Source organism: Podarcis vaucheri (assembly GCF_965113315.1).
Source record: "Podarcis vaucheri genome assembly, chromosome: 3".
NCBI classification, from domain to species: domain Eukaryota; kingdom Metazoa; phylum Chordata; class Lepidosauria; order Squamata; family Lacertidae; genus Podarcis; species Podarcis vaucheri.
The window spans coordinates 50,330,690-50,348,519 of record NC_138761.1 but is presented as its reverse complement, the minus strand read 5'-3'; the positions used below and the strand labels follow the sequence as shown (position 1 = coordinate 50,348,519).

At 42.2% G+C, this 17,830-nt stretch overlaps 1 protein-coding gene across 1 annotated transcript; it reads left to right on the top strand.

Moving 5' to 3' along the window:
* The first annotated feature begins 4,154 nt into the window (after positions 1-4,154).
* Positions 4,155-15,544, top strand: AGT (angiotensinogen). The gene is made up of 5 exons (XM_082217014.1): positions 4,155-4,302; positions 7,621-8,413; positions 10,178-10,448; positions 12,104-12,248; positions 14,169-15,544. Exons 2-5 carry the CDS (start codon positions 7,645-7,647, stop codon positions 14,355-14,357), a joined length of 1,374 nt encoding a protein of 457 aa, XP_082073140.1. The 5' UTR covers positions 4,155-4,302; positions 7,621-7,644; the 3' UTR covers positions 14,358-15,544.
* Positions 15,545-17,830: the final 2,286 nt, after the last annotated feature.

The following is a 17,830-nucleotide window of genomic DNA, read 5'->3' as shown; positions in this document are numbered from 1 at the left end:
TGCAGTAAAAAAGCAAGCCACTTGAAACACCGCTATGAAACAAATCACAAAAGCTTTTCATCTGAATGGCCTCCTTGATTAGAATTAAGGTTTTGTTTTAAAAAAGAAAGAAATCAACCCATACTGCTTTTGCCATTTTCTGGAGCTGAAACAGCAAATTGAACAAAGGTTGTATGTGCCTTCTGCATGGCTGTCAGATTTTAGGAACTTTGAAACTCTTGCTACTCTTGCTTTTGATCACTACATGAGCTCTGAAGATAAAATGTAAGCATTCCCTGATCTTCTCTGAATGGACTATAGAATCATAGAATTGGAAGGGACTCCAAGGGTCATCTAGTCCAACCCCCTGCAATGAAGGAATCCTGCCCTGCAGGGCAGGCTCGAACCACCAACCTTCTGGTTAACAGTCAGACGCACTGGCTCACAGTGCCACCTCTGTACACTCAAAGTTATGTGTATTTAGAACACTCAAAGAACCCTGCTGGATCTGATCAAAGGTCAGCAAACTGGTCAGCAAACTTTTTCAGCAGGGGGCCAGTCCACTGTCCCTCAGACCTTGTGGAGGGGCTGGACAATTTTTTTTTGGGGGGGGGGATGAATGAATTCCTATGCCCCACAAATAACCCAGAGATGCTATTTAAATAAAACCACACATTCTACTCATGTAAAAACACCAGGCAGGCCCCACACATAACTCAGAGATTCATTTTAAATAAAAGGACACATTCTACTCATATGAAAATACACTGATTCCCAGACTGTCAATGGGCCGGATTTAGAAGGCGATTGGGCCAGATCCAGCCCCCGGGCCTTAGTTTGCCTACCCATGATCTACTTGCTCCACCATTTCAGATACTCTGCTCTCCTTATGCTATAATAAATCTGTTAGCTTTTGAGATATCGGTAGAGATGGGGGAGAAATTCAATTCAGTTTACATTTAAAGGTGAACCAACCTAATCTGCTCTTTCCAAAACAATATACAAGCCAAAACACAGCCATGTTGTGAAGGAGCGTCTCCACCCCCTCGTTCTGCCTGGACTCTGAGGTCCAGCTCCAAGTGCCTTCTGGCGGTTCCCTTGCTGTGAGAAGTGAAGTTACAGGGAACCAGGCAGAGGGCCTTCTCGGTAGTGGCACCTGCCCTGTGGAACGCCCTCCCAGCAGATGTCAAGGCAATAAGCAACTATCTTACTTTTAAAAGACATCTGAAGGCAGCCCTGTTTAGGGAAGTTTTCAATGTTTGATGCTGTATTGTGTTTTTAATATTCAGTTGGAAGCCACCCAGAGTGGCTGGGGAAACCCAGCCAGATGGGCGGGGTATAAATTATTATTATTATTATTATTCAAGAGTCACATTTTTCTGAATTTTGCAATGCCGTTCTCCAGCCAAGGATTGCATACAAAATGCATATATTGCAATAAAGCGTGCATAAAAATGCATTTTACTAAGCAAAATTGCAATGGAAAAATCCACAAATGTGCAAGATGTGCTTAGTGGGAGAAATTTGCACTAAAGGGCTGAATAATTTTCAGGAGGACTTTTAAAAATGCAGATTGGTGTAGAAATGTGGAGAACAGTGCTGAAGACTGGAAAACGGAGAAACAGAAATTGACAGATGGGCCTTTGCATAGATACCACAAGCCTCTCTGCTATTTATTTTCTGCAACAGACTAAGTTGACTTTGATTGTTGTTACAGAATTTGGGAGGGAATTTCCTCTTCTCCACTCTGTTGACTTGTGTTCTTTAAGTCCCTTTATGCAAGCTGAAAGCAGAGCCACTCCAATATTTTATTATAATCAAGTATCTTGGAGCAACAGACAAACCATTTGCAATAAAACCCAGTTGCCCTTTCTATGTATCTTTGGCAGTTTTTGTAAGTGCAACACCAGAAGAGATATTTCTTCTTTCCCACTGACAAATTGCTAGTTGTGCGAAATCCAGACGTCTTTGTCCAAGGCTGCACTTCTGATGTGAAGAAACCACATTTGTCCCAGCGCTCAGAACATCCGTGTTTTGGGAAATGCAATGTTTGTTTCCGAGTGAGGGCATGCATTGTGGTCATAAGTGCAGTGTGGATTGCGAAATGGGCTTGTCCTAGTGTTGTGTCGCCTGCCGCACAGTGCCCATGACATCATGGCTGATGAATTATAACACTCCCTAGCCCCCATGCAGGTGCCATTTAAATGATATATTTTATTTTACATTAAACACAGCAGCAAGAAGAAACATGAATGGACAAAACTAAAAGAGCTTAAAGCCAAATATTATGAGTTAATAGAATCTGTTGTTTCACAGGTGATCATAAGAATCAGTCTCCAGGTCCTGTTGCATGCATACCAGACGGATATTGAAAATAATAATAGCACCATGCGGATTCCTACAGGAGAGTGTATCATTTTGTGACTGGGAAATGTTCTGTTTTGCAAATGCTATTGTGTGTGTGTGCGCGCATGTGCATGCACGCACACACACAAACACACAGAGTGCTTTTTTCTGGGGGTACACAGGGGTACGCATACCCCTAAACACTTTGTGAATCTATGCTTGGCCTCATTGAGGGGCAGTATTTCAATATGAGGAGGAAAATGAGAGTACCCCTAAACATTTTTTTAAAGAAAAAAGCACTCTGTGTGTGTAGTGTCATGGAGTGAATTATTTTTAATAAGCTTCTATTATTATTACAGTGGCACCTTGGGTTACATACACTTCAGGTTTCAGATGCTTCAGGTTACAGACTCCACTAACCCAGAGATAGTACCTCGGGTTAAGTACTTTGCTTCAGGATGAGAACAGAAATTGTGCTCTGGCGGCATGGCGGCAGCAGGAGGCCCCATTAGCTAAAGTGGTGCTTCAGGTTAAGAACAGTTTCAGGTTAAGAACGGACCTCCGGAATGAATTAAGTACTTAACCCGAGGTACCACTGTATTATTATTATTATTATTATTATTATTATTATTATTATTATTATTATTAGTCACTTGTTACCTAACACAATTCATTTAAAAACATAATACTGTAGAGGGGGGAATCATATAATTTTAAACAGTTCATTTAATTTTTAGTAAATGAAGGTTTTTTTTCCAACAAAAGTTTATATACTGTATTTTTCGCCCCATAGGATGCACTGCCCTATAGGACGCACCTAGTTTTTTTTTTGGGGGGGGGGGAAATAAAGAAAAAAAATTATTTTCCCCCCAGGCACGGGGCTGGAGCTTCCCCCGACCCCAGCCCCCAGAAGAGCCTGCTATCCGCAAGCCTAGGGAACCACACCGGTCTACCCAGGCTTGCAGACAGTACTGCGAAGCCCGGGCGCGCTGAGGCTTCCTAATGCAGGCACCTCTGCGCAACCCTCTGGAGCCCGGCGCAGCTTGGCGCCGGGCTCCGGAGGGGTGCACAGAGCTGCGCGGACCCCGGGAAGGCAGGCAGCTCTGCGCGACCGTCCGGAGCCTGGCGCGGCTTGGCGCCGGGCTCCGGAAGGTTGCGCAGAGCTGCGCGGGCTCCAGAGGGTTGCGCAGAGCTTCCTGAAGCCTGTATTCGCCCCATAGGACGCACCCACATTTCCGCTTCATTTTTGGAGGGGGAAAAGTGCGTCCTATAGGGCGAAAAATACGGTAATTATGCTGAAGGTCCTAATTTTTAAGGGCTGGATTCAACTAAATGGTTGCACTTGCAATGAATCCTATTGCTGCAATAGGGCATTTCTCCCTCTTTTCTCTGTGCACTGAACTCCAATGAGCTCTGGGGGATTGAGAAAAACCCCAGAGTATCGTGTGGTGGGAAGAGTGGGGAAATAATTCCATATTAGAAACATAAATGCTTGCGCCGGTAGAACGATGGCCTTAGCATGACATTGAGTTCTACTCTTAAGGCCTGAGCTTTTCCCTGAAGAGCACCGTCCCTGTTTAGAATATACAAAAGCTGTTCTAGAGACTATTTACACAACTTCCTGCTATGTCCCATTGTTTCCCCTGCAGGATGAGGTCCTCATTTGAGTTGCTTCTCTTTTAGGGGACAGAGAACAGATGAGGAAAAATACTGTGAGGAGACAGCAAACTCGGAACTGATGAAGCGGCCTCCTCGGCCAATGTTTGCTCTTCTCACGAGGAAAAGGAAAGAGCAATGATTACAAATACATGGAAAAACACATATCTCAGGACACTGTGCATTGGAGTCAGAGAGCAGAGGGGGCAGCTAATGTGTAACTTAGGTTAGGCAATCAGGGGGATAAAATAGGAGCACAAATTGTCACTTGGAGTCAGATCCTGAGCGCAGGAAACAGCAGGAGATCCACTTCACAAGACTGTGAGTGTGAGAGAGGTGTATATACTCATTTGCAGACCTTATAATTGTTGAGGGGAAAATGATGCAAAAGGGAGTATCTAAATAGCACTGTTATTCATATTATTATTTCACCCTGTTGGTAGGAAATAAGTGTCTACCCTTTTCACAAATTCATATGTGTTACAGTTTGACGTCCTCCCCAACAGAGGTTCCTTAATAATGCATTTATACAAATGTATGTTGAGACCACACATGGAATACTGTGCACAGCTCTGGCTGCTGCACCTCAACAAGGGATGTAGCCATGGCTGCAACTTGGATAGCTTAAAAAAGAGATTTAGATAGGCTCATGGAATATAAGGCTATAAATAGTTGTGATGGCAGCCTGCCTTGGAATTTCACTTGCTGGGGATCATGAGTAGGAGATGCTGTTCTGCTCATGTCATGACTGTGGCGCTATGGGCTTCTCAGCAGAATCTGAATGGCAGGAGTCATAAGAGAATGCTGGACCAGTGAGACCTTGGAGCTGATCCACTAGGATTCTTCTTATATGCTCTAAGATAATGTGTGAGCCTTATTTTATGTCCTAAAGCTAACAAGGTTAATTATTATTTTTCTCTAAGATGGCAAGAAACAGGTTAGCTTAGTGCAGTACATTAATTTGCAACATATACCTTTGCAGCCATAAGGTAGAATCAACATTTTGCAGAAGTCAAGGGCTAACTCCCTTAATAATAATAATAATAATAATTTATTTATACCCCACACATCTGACTGGGTTTCCTCAGTGGCCCTTGAGATGTACAGATTGCAAATAAATGTAAAGAGAGGTAGTAAAAATGGAAAGGAATTAAATATTTTAACACCTATGTGAAGTTAGATGAAATAGCCAAGAAGCTGACTGATTTTTTTTTTAATTTACTGTGGACGTTCAGTACAGTCATGGGAAGAGAGAAAAGGATGGTGTCAGAAGAGGTGAAAAGGCTGTGGTCTTCAGTTAGGAAGAGTCTTGCGATGAAGTGTCGGATGTTCTGAGTGGGAAATTGTTGTGGTGCTCTTGGTCTTTATGCTTTCAGTCTGAGAAAGATAACAAAACCTTACTCAAAAGCTGAGACCTGTGCAAGAAAAAGGAGGAAAACATCCTGGTTATCTGCATAACGAAAGATTCTCAGCCGACAAAAGTAACTAGGCTGCTTCATGCATTTAAAAATAAATAAATGGCATCTTGGATAGAAAAGGGCTGCAGAGTTGTAATTCTGACCTTACCTCAGAGGTCTGACAGATTCTCTACCCTGCCTTAGTGGCCACAGAAGGGGCTCTGAGGATCATCTAGTTCAAGGCAGGAATATGCAGCTGTCCTATACGGGGATCAAACCTGCAACCTTGGTGTTATCAGCACCACACTTTAACCAACTGAGCTATTAGGCATGGATGTCTGCAGGAGAAGCCCTGTGTATATGGGCCTCTGCCCACAATGATCAGTGTTCCAGAGCGTGTAGATGGAGTGGCTCCTTATACACTGCAAAAAAAAGTGTTGCAACAGGGGTAGGGGAATGAAGACTCAGATTTGCATAAAACATTGTACAAGCTAATGTAGAGATGCAAGTTTAGAAATGGTTCTTCTAATTAAAATAGAAATGTGGCACATCTCATCATAGGAGGAAGACTACGACCAGATGTCCTATGTACCGGCTGACCCTGCTGTGCAACTTCAGGGTCCCTCCTCTGTGCTCAGATTTGTTTATTTTTTTAATCTTTAAACCAGACTTGGCCTGGACAAGTCTTCAAACAAAGGACCATATTCAGGTTCTAGCTGGTACTAACTGGCCCGACCATCTCTGTTGGATGATGCAAGGGCACAGCACTAACAGAGATATTTTGGAAAGGGTCTTCTCTTTTCAAAGGTCGTATTAAACTACTGCCAGATGGGACAACATAAAGCAGGATGCTTTTATATGTACTGTAAGCCTCCCAGAGGGGCTGGGAAAATAATAATAATAATAATAATAATCATCATCATCATCATCATCATCATCAAGGATTGTGAACCAGCTGCAGCTGCCAAGTGGTTTGAGGAAATAATAGAAATAGTATTAACCAAACAGTATTACCATTGAATCTCTTGGGAAATTTCTGAGAATACTGAATTTCAGAATATCTGGATTTTTGTACATAATGTCCACATAATGTGGAATATATTTGTTCTAGGCATTTTGCATCTCCAACAACAGTCAGTAATTTCTGGTTTTTGTTGTTGTTTTTAGTCCAAGTGGTGCCATATACCAGTGAGTAATTTATAAAAATGTTCTTAAAAATTCATGCATAAATTAAAAGGGGGAATTTAAAAAAGCAAAGAGATGCAGCTCTTACCCATTGCGTAGGTGACCAGGTTTCACTATTGCTTTGAGTACAGAAAGTCACAAGTTCATTCTTGTACAGCCTACATAAATAAGGATAATAGAATCATAGAGTTGGAAGGAGTCCCAAGGGTCATCTAGTCCAACCCCCTGGATTTCAGGTCATAGGGTAATAATAATAATAGTATTCATCATCACCATCATCATCCCTATCTGAGATCTTTAGGACTTGCTGCCAAATAGCCAGTTATGAGCTAAATAGACCCATGGCGTGATTCTTTATAAGACAGCTTCATATTTTCACATGATTCCTGGTTGAGCAGGAAAAGGAAGAAAGCTTACAGCATCTAGTAGTTGTGATATAGAAAGCAGCCAGATTCCCAGGTTCTAAAGCAGAGGTTCCCCTTGTTTTTCAGGCCACTATCCCCTTGGTTCCATAAACTCATCCCCAGTGCTCCCTACCCTACTCTACCCTACCATATAAAAAGCATTATTCAGAATAGCAGCCTGCACTGGGGAAGTTAACAACACAATGAAAGTCAAGACAGTTAACAATTAATTGCACATTTCTTCATAATCCAATTAAAACTATTTGGTTTGATTATTTCAATAAAACTGATGAGCTTGATCCAATGATAGTCTTTTGCACCTCCAGTGCCCCCTTTGGGAACCACTGATCTAAAACGTGACTCAAATACACGATGTGATCAGTCAGTTACAGCTTTTTTGCATAGTAACCCATAGATCTGATCGTGGTTTTGTTAACTGATACGGGTGAGCACAGGCCTTTTAATCTCAGAGTCTGGGCCAATAAGCCTAGCAAGCCACAGACTAGAAGCATTTCCACCCAGGGCAGAAGACGGGAGGTACGAAGTTCCTCCCGTTAACTGGTTGTGGCTTGAGTAGCCATTTTACCTGGCAGAAATAAATGCTTGGCAAGCTCACAAAACTTCCCTTTGTTGCTTTTTTCCTTCTTCAACAGACATCGCTGAAGTTGCAGTCAATCATGAACCCCGGAGTGAGTTTTTTGTGCTTCCTTCTCTGCATTACCATTGTGGGCTGTGACCGGGTCTACGTCCACCCATTCTATCTGTTCGACGTAGGAAACCTAACTGGTTGCAAGAAAGTGGAAGACAGGGAACAGCAGGTGAATAATTTTGTCCCCGTCTCAAATTTATCTCACATCAGTTCGGCCCATGAGGAGGGTGTCAGAAACAAGAGCGAGGGAAGAAGTCATTTACGGAGAGAGCTGAGAGACCCAATTTATATTATGGGTGCACGTTTCTATGAACAACTGAGGAAAATGCACAAGGAAGAAAATATTCTTCTGTCTCCCACATTCAGCTACGAGTCCTTGCTAGCCTTCTATATAGGGGCCTCTGGTGAAACAGCAAAGGAATTGCAGATTTTTTTAGGATTTGACTCCTCATCCATTAATCCAAACTGCACCTACAGAATTGATGGGCGCAAAGTATTCTCTGTACTGAGCAGCATTGCTAAAAGTCCATTTCACTCAAAAGAAGATGATCAGCTGTTCTTCTCGAAGTTCTCCTGGCTTTTCTCTGCCCCCGAAATCCGTTTATCCGAGTCCTTTGTCAATGATTTGGTCTTTCCAAACATGAATCTCTTTGTACGAGCTGTGGACTTTACAAACCCCACAAAGGCAGCAGAAGAAATTAATGCTTTTGTCAAAGGCATCCACCATAGTAAGAGTTTGCTGGCAGACATTGATCCAGAAACTAACCTCCTGTTAGCAACTTACACTCATTTCAAAGGTAAGTGAGCAGGGAGAATTCCAACTTGTTGAAACCAGTAGCAATTCTATAGGGAATCAAATTTTCATCAGGTGAACTGAATTTATGTACCCCATAATGCCACGCTGTTCACTTTTTGAGTATTAAATCTTCTATTCTAACGTGGGAAATCCTCTAACGCGTGTCTGGAAATTTATATCTGTACACTTACAGGTAAGTCCATGTCTTTGATGGCTTGCACATGCTTCCCTAAGACTGTGCTAATGTAAGAATTGCCCAACAAGGTTTTACACCAGCTGAACAAAGATGGACATCGGCAATATCATCGTCATCGGCAATATCACATGCAGTAGCTACTGCCACAGTTTGTCTCTGGCACAGGAAGTCAAAGCCTCGTAGTATACTGCTCTGCAGATTGAATTTCTGTTCCCGCCTACCACAGGAAATGGATATTGAGGGAGCAAGAATTGATTTCATCTGGTTTAAAGGACAGAAGCAATTCCCATAAAAATTATTTCAGTCAATATCTTGCGGCAATGAAATCAGCCTGTCTGCTGTGTTATGTGGACATGTGTGCACGCACATTGATGTTTTCATGAGAAGCCTTCAGTGGGCCACTCTCTCTACCTTTCCCCCATCTTTCAAAGCAACAATAGCTAATCAGCAGTAGGGATGTGCAAATAGGTGAGGAATCTGTAGTGTGCTCCTATAACAATATGCCTTGGCTCACACAACAGCCACTGGAAATTCTTGGAGCATCTAACGGGGCTCCAAAGTCTACTGAAAAAGAAAAAAGCTTCTAAACAGTCCAAGTGCATGCTTAAAGTTTCTAGTAGGTTTGCAGAGTCAATGGGGTTTTTTTGTTTCTTTTTACACAGCACTAGGTGTATAGAAGGGACACGGGTGGCGCTGTGGTCTAAACCACTGAGCCTCTTGGGGTTGCCGATTGGAAGATCAGCGGTTCGAATCCCTGTGACGGGGTGAGCTCCCGTTGCTTGGTCCCTGCTCCTGCCCACCTAGCAGTTCGAAAGCATGTCAAAGTGCAAGTAGATAAATTGGTACTGCTCCGGTGGGAAGATAAATGGCGTTTCCATGCGCTACTCTGGTTTCGCCAGATGCGGCTTAGTCATGCTGACCACATGACCTGGAAAAACTGTCTGTGGACAAACATCAGCTCCCTCAGCCAGTAAAGCGAGATGAGCTCGCAACCCCAGAGTTGGTCGTGACTGGACTTAACTGTTAGGGGTCCTTTACCTTTTTCAGGTGTATAGAATAAGAGGGTCCTCAAGATTCCTTAACTAAAAATCATAGAATCATAGAATTGTAGAGTTGGAAGAGAACCCAAGGGTCATCTAGTCCAACCCCCTGCAATGCAGAAATCTCAACTAAAGCATTAAAAGCAATAAGCCCAATTCATTGAAGTAGCGTTAGTGTGTAACTGACTTTTGCATCAATTAATTGTTCCACCCATTAGTGATTTCTTCTAGAATAACCCCAAGGAATTATGGATTTACCACTCTGCCAAAAAATGGGAGGAGGGTTTAATTGAATTTAACAGTCAATTTTACTGTTTTTATTTTGCTGTTCTTCATTTTTTAAAAAAAGTCATATTAAATTGCTGTTGTTAGTCATCTGAATTCTGTTAAAGAAACAGAGTGGGGAGTAAATGTTTTAAATAATGAATTAAAAGAAATTTCCACCAGTGTGGCACTTTGTGAACCAACCAAATGGATTAAAAAATCAACTCCTTTCTCCCTATAACCATATTCCGATTTTTGTTTTCAGTCTCTGTAAAGGGAGCCTCCCTACTGAAAGAACCTCAGGAATTCTGGCTCAGTTCACACAAAACAATCCCTGTACCAATGATGAGAATAACCGGAACCTTTCAGCATAAATGTGATCCCAGCCAGAACATTTCTTCCATCAAAATTCCTCTCAGCCAGGATTTATTTCTGCTGCTTTTGCAGCCCACCAATAACAGTGACCTGGCCAGTGTTGAAAATCAATATTCCATGAAGGCTCTTTCCAACGAATGGCTGGTGGGACTGTCCCCAAGGTATACTTTGTTTATGCAACATTACATATTTGTGGGACCAGCAACAGTCAGGTGGGATAGCTGTCTCTTTTCACTTAGATCCAGTTGCCAGAGAACTGGTAATGACAGAGTTTCTCCAAGTTAAACTCGGCCACCGCAGTCCAAATAGTAATACCTGCCATTGACAACAACATTTAAATCTTGATCAACAGGTATTTAGAAATGCCAGCAAAGAGTATTTGCACCCTCTGCCTTTAAAAAAATAAATAACAGGGCTGTCTAATTTTCTACTCCTAAATCTGTTTTATAATCTCACTTATTATCTCTGTATGCTAAGCCAAGGAGAGGTCTGGTGAAGGTAAGAGCTCCCTTTTTCTTTACTTTGTTAAAAGAAAGAGGGGAAAGGGACCGATGCATGCCCTCCCTTATTTTGTGCTGGGCATCCGTGAGGGATTAAGTATCCTCACAGGGGCCCAGAACAAAATAAGATCTATTTCCCCTGATACTTAGGTGGATGTTATGAGCATACTATGAGAGAGGGCAGACATAGGAATCATCTCTGTTCTGCCTCTTACTCAAATTTCAAAGGGTTTCCATGAGAGTGTTTTGCCCAAGAGCAGGGTGTTGCTAGAAATAGATGCATGGGCCCCAAATCATTTTCTAAAGTGCCCTGAATGGGTAGATTTTGACTTTGGAAGAAAATGGATTGGGGGTGATCTGAATTGTTGGGTGGGATATTTATCTGGGGAAGTAAGGTGATTTTTTAAAAAAATTCACCATATTTGTGTCCATCTTATACCCAAAGTTCTCAGGGTGCCTTACATAGTAAACACATGTTAAAAAATATATAAGGGCAATAACCAAAACGTGATCACACCAAACTTTCCCCCAAGAAGACGTATTTTTTATTGCTTGTCATAATTCTATTACATTATTTTGTCTAAAGATGATTTGGGAGGTAATGACTAGGGTAATTAAATTGATGGAAATTAATTGGAAGTACAGTAAATGGATTGGAGAGGAGCTGATTTAGGACCCAGCTATATTAGTCAAGAAAAAGTGTTTTATGTGTTATAACACTGTGACACCAGAAGGCGCTGTGGAGTCCTGTCTTTCGCCAATGTGATTTCCCATAATGAGGTTTACAACACGTTTTCCTGAAACACTTTTTTGATGCGTCTAGATCCAGCCTTGTCCTCACTTGGGGTGTGGTGCAAATTGAAGACTTGACCTGGGGGTGACTTCAGTGGGGATTTAGCTGGCTTGCCTTGTCACCTTTGACATTTCTAAATTTGCACATCCATCGGGGCAGCCAGTCCTATTTCGCCTAGGCAAAACAGGAAGTTCCTCCCCCCTCCCCGCCCCCCTGGGCAAAGTCTGGCTCACTGGGGTTGCATGGTGGTGCCAGCAGCTTCCAGTGAGATCTTGTGACAGAACTATCAAGACAGCTTGTGCCAGCTCTGCAAGATCTCACTGGAAGCTTCTGCGAGTCCTTCTCTGGTGTCAGAGGTGGGCAAGGCACCTACAGGGACACTGCCCTGTGAGATTCTGCCGCCTGAGGCTGGTGCCTCAGTCTGCCTCATGGGCAGGCCGCCCCTGATCTCCACATATAAATCAGCATACACAAATTTGCTAATATATTTTCCTCTCTTTCTCCTTTCTTGTATCTTCTTCAGACAAATCCAGCTGACTTTGCCAAAGGTGTGCTTGGAAAGCACATATGATATACAGGAACTCCTTGGCAAAATGCCCCTGTCTTACCTGCTTGGAAATAAAGCCAACCTCACACGACTAAGTGACAACAACATAACTGTTGGGAAGGTATGGTCTATTTTCTACGCAAAAGCGCAGGCGCTTTCCATCTTCCACACAGAGACAAAGTCCATGTAAACAACAGAATAGAGAGCAGGCTAGTTGTTGTAGAGAGCAAAATCTGTAGTGGGCGAAAGATGAACATTTGGAGCTGATGCCAGGAAGGCATGGGACCAAAGACAACGCTATGAGAGGACAAGGGCTCGAGGAATCAGAGCACAAAGGGGGAGATAAGACGTTACATACAGATGAATGATTTTAAAAATGAAAAGAAGCCTCAAAAGACTGCAGTGCTGAGTGAAAGGGAGGACGAAGAGAGGAGAAAAAAGGGTTCTTAGCCTTTTTCCAGCAAGAAATTGTGTTTACTGTTAGGCAATTTTAGACTCTGGACTCACTGAGCAGTTGACTTTTTAGATAGTAATGTGTTATTACTGCTCTTAAAAATATGTTAAGCCAGTACAGCTGCATTTTGGGCCATCCAGATAATACTGCTGAATGGAGCCCTCTGTGTTGTCTCAAACTGTAGCCTAACAGCACTACTGCCCACCAGACATTTTGGAGAAGGATGATGATGATGATGATTTATACCCCACCCATCTGGTTGGGTCTCCCCAGCCACTCTGGGCATCTTAAAACATATCTAAAAACATAATAAATACATCAGTCTTAAAACTTCGCTAAACACTGTTGCCTTCAGGTGTCTTCTAAAAGTCAGATAGTTTATTTCCTTGACATCTGAAGGGAGGGCGTTCCACAGGGAGGGCGCCACCACCAAGAAGGCCCAGAACCAGGCCCTTCCCATTTGCTTCTTCCCTTTAGGTTTCCAAATATGTATTTACATGTAGAAGCAGACATTTTAGTCTCTGCTGGGGAAAACACTACTAGACCAAGGAACACTTTTAATGGGAAATTGGTTGCAGGGAACATATTGAGCACGCCTGCAACTCCATTCAAAATGTCAGCCTGCCAAGCATGCTTTTCACCTTCAAAAACTGTCATGTCATCACCACATATATTTATCCCCGTGTTCAGCCTGTTCCAGTTATAACACTCTAGCCAAATAAGTTGCTAAGGAGGCTTATAATCAGTCATTTACCCTTCAAAGCAACACTTTAAGATACTTTAAGTTGTCAAATATGGCAGAGTGTTGTTTATCTACATATCTTGAAATGGAAGGAAAGGAAAAGGCACGTCTGAAATTCCTTTTCAGGTCCTTCAGCAGAATGACACCTGTCTTGTAGAGCACAAAGGCCACTGAAGTTGGACACCCTCCAATATTATGCCCGTTTTGTCAGATGCTACAAACACTATTTTAATAGGCTTCTTCAGAAGATTGTGTGGACTCCCAGGCAGTATCTGAATTCTTCTGAGAAAACTGCTTCAATTAGTTGCATGTAGCCATACCACACCACGGTGATATTTGGCCATGTTTAGTGGTCTGTAAATACTTGAAGGAAATAATATCAGGAAGAACAGTTGTGGATTCTATGTTAGCTATGTGAATATGAAGCAATGACCTAGTCTGGCATTCTACTGCCTCTTAATATAAACCAGGGATGGGGAACTTATGACTCTCCAGATGTCGTTGGAATCCAGCGCCCATCGGAATCAGCCAGCCTGGCCAATGGTCAGGGATTATTATCTAAATGTATGGAGTGATCACTGATCAGTATGGAAATTTCAGCCAAGATGGATTGCTAATGTGAAGCATATTTCTAATACACGACCATACTGTACTGCCCTAGTAAGGCAAAGCTGATTCAACAAGTCTTCTGTAAACATTATGGGTTGCTTCTTGCTGCATCCCATGTCCTTTTGTTTAGCACTTTTCATACCTTTTTATTTATGGGGATTGCCATTTGCCATCTCTTTCTGTCATACTCCGCTGAGCCAGACTCTCAAATTCACTGGGCTCCTTTCTGCTTCCAGATAATAAACCAGCAGCTTTTGGAGCTCACTCCCAGAACAGCAGATGAAGCAACAGACCCCACAGCAGGAAGTCAAGACACCGAGGCGCTCAAAATAACACTGGACAAGCCATTTTTGCTAGCAGTGTATGAAATGTCAGGCGCACAGCTTTATTTTGGCAGAATAACAAATCCCCTGAAAGGAACATAAACTTCCACAAGGGGGGGAGGGAATGGCTTCCCAGACTTCATTTGATCTTTTCCTTGCTTAGCAACTGTTTCTATAATCCCACTGAGTCCTAATTAGAGATTTTGAAATGGCAAAACTGATGTATCTTTCGATTATAATATTGATAAAATTATCAATAGTGTTTAGCAACATCTTTATTCCGTTAAGGGGATAGCGTGAGGGTAGATCTGTTTACACCAACATCTAGGGTGCCACACAAATGCCATAATATTGTACTTTGCCTGTTGCATGTAACTGCTCAGTAAGCCAGTCATCTGTACAGTTCTGCCAAGAAAAGTTCAACATACTTTTGTACCTGATTATCACTTGGTCAGTGGTTGGATATTCATTAACTGGATTATCCCAATGCCTTATTTACTTGAATTAATAATGCTATTCTAATAGATGTGCCGTTTAAGCAACCCCAGTGAAAATATAGTCTTAGGTCAGTTTCTATCAAATAAGAATTGTTGTCTGGATTTTTTTTAAAGGGAGCATAAAGAATAGTTTTCTATTCTTTGCAGCACTTTTCTTTTTCATAATTTCCTGTTCACTTATCAAGATTCATCCCCTATTGTAGATGCTATTTAATCTCAACATTTAGTAAGCCAGGTTTTCCTTTTTTATTAGATTCACCCCCCTCCCTAAATCCTCTAGGTTCTCACCATAATTATATTAGGTGTGTATCATATTGCAGGTTTAATTTGCATGCTGGCTTCTCACCTGAGACACCAAAGCAGCTCCAGAGCAAAAATAAATATTCTGATTATCAAGCAATATTGAATCAAAAGGTTGGAAAAGAAGATACTGCTAGAAGGTAACACAGATAAGAAGTACTGGTTAATATCAGTATATTTTGCCAGTGCTTCATCACCTGTACTAGTTTCCAGCCCATTTTGGAGCTGAATTGGTTGTGACCTATAAAGCCTTAAATATATTGAGGATAGCAAACCTGAAGAATTATTTCTTCCCCTATAACCTGCCCACATCTTCACCAGAGACCCTTTTTAGTTTTCCCATTTTGTGAGGTAACAGAGATGGGCAATGCCCCTCTTTACCCTGGCCTTTGATAACTGTCACGACCCACTCTGTTTCTGTGTCTAATTTGCTTTAAACTGTTTTTAATATTGAAAGGGTGGGGAATAAATTGAATACATAATACATAATAATGGCCACAAGAGTCTTTTTGGGGGGGATTAATTCTCTTCAACCTTTCAGTTGCTTTCGATACGATCACCCCTGCTATCCTTTTGAAGTGACTTACGAAGTAAGGGGTAGGTGGCGCTGCTTTGTGGTGGTCCTGGTCATATTTGGATGTTAGTTTCCCGAAGGTGATGCCTGGGGAGTGTTTTTCGGTCTCGTGGAGCATTCAATGGGGAGTTCCTCAGAGTTCCTCAATTTTATCCCCTGTGCTATTTAACATCTACATGAAACATCTGAGGGGGGGGGGTCGTCCGGGGTTCTGGTGTACGTCGTCAGCAATATGCTGCTGACACACAGCTCTACTTCTCCTTTACAGCTGCAGGTGTGGCAGTGGATGTGTTGAAACATTGTCTTGCCTCAGTAAAGGGCGGATGAGAGCCAACAAATGGAAGCTCAATCCAGAAAAAGCTGAGGCACTGCTAGTGGGCAGTTCCTGAGGCCCTTCTTTGTGTGCCCCCTCCAAGGAGAGGTCTGGAGGATGGCAACACGGGAACAAGCCTTTTCTGTGGTGGCTCCCCACTTGTGGAGCGCTCTCCCCAGGGAGACTCACCTGGCGCCCTCATTATATAGCTTTAGGCATGTTTCTCTTCAACCAGCTAGTTAGCATTCTAAGGTTTTAAAAATATGGGGGGGGCAGTTATTGGTTTGTTTGTTTTAATATGTATTTTGTATTCTCATTTTTTATTTTTCTGTTGTAAACTGCCCTGGGATCTTTAGATGAAGGACGCTATACTACTACTACTAATTTTTGCACCTGACATCATCCATCCCTCAAAAGCACCTGCAACCTCAGCTCTTACTATCTACAACAGTTATTATCCTTCTCTTTGGGTGAAACAGGGCAAGAGACAGACCGAATCATTTTATTTCTGTTGATATATTTATAGCCCCATTTTTACTATAAAATACTCAAAGCAGCAGCAATCTCATTTAAATATCATTAAAAATTTAAAATCATTAAACCTCAAAACATCAATGTGATAATCAGTTTAAATGAAGCCATGAGAAGCCTGTTGAAATAAACAGACCAACTGAAAAGAAATTAAATATGTAGCCTAGCCCCTTGGGAGAATGTCCCACAAGTGGCTCTGCTTCTTGTGGCTGTTTGTCAAACCTCAAACGGCAATACGAAGAGCCCCCTAACATCAATCTTAATAGGTTTGGGACAAGGTGTTTCTTAAGGTACTGTGGTCTGGGGTCATTTAAGATATTAAAGGTTACAACTTGCACTATGAATAGAGCACTCCAGAAGATAACTAATGGAGGTGCCGTATCATCAGTGTTTGGATTACGGGAAAAAAAACCTCCATGTTATATATATATATAACTTGGCAATTATCTGTCCTTTAATGATACTTCCAAATTAGACTCTTTCCTTTGGGTAATTGTAGGACCTGCCTTGAATGGGGCTCCCAGTGTGTTCTCATCCAAGCATTGAGCCACATCCTGTCACCAATTAGGTTTTTCAGATTAACGGCTAGAGCTATATAAAGGGGATACCCAAAATTATGGAAATGTCTAATATTATATTATCCTACCTTTAAGGTGCTGTTGTACAGGTTACTGAGATAATAATCTCACTGAATACTCAGAAAGGACTTCATAAATGCTAAAAGGTTAAACGTAAAGGACCCCTGGAGGTTAAGCCCAGTCAAAGGCGACATTGGGGTTGCGGCGCTCATCTTGCTTTCAGGCTGAGGGAGCCGGTGTTTATCCACAGACAGCTTTCTGGTTATGTGACCAGCATGACTAAACCGCTTCTGGCGCAGCAGAATACGGTGACAGAAACCAGAGCACACAGAAACACCATTTACCTTTCCGCCGCAGCAGTACCTATTTATCTGTTTGCACTGGCATGCTTTCAAACTGCTAGGCTGGCAGAAGCTGGGACAGAACAACGGGAGTTCACCCCGTTGTACGGATTCAAACTGCCGACCTTCCAATTGGCAAACCCAAGAGGCTTCTTAGTAACAGTGCATCAATACTGAAGGAAATGCAAATAAAAGCAGAAAACACACCCAACATTTAGCACGATTGGGGAAGGCGTATTTTGATCCCAAGGAGGTGGCTTCAATATTATGCTATCAGCAAACCTCCAGTCAATCATCCCCAGTCTCACCAGAAGTATTTAAATACTAGCTATACCGATTCCCCAAACAAAGAAGTGGACAAAATTGCAAAGGCTTGATGTTACTCTAACATACCATGAATAAGCAGGGTGCTTTCTTTCCAAATTCACATTTGTTTGGTTC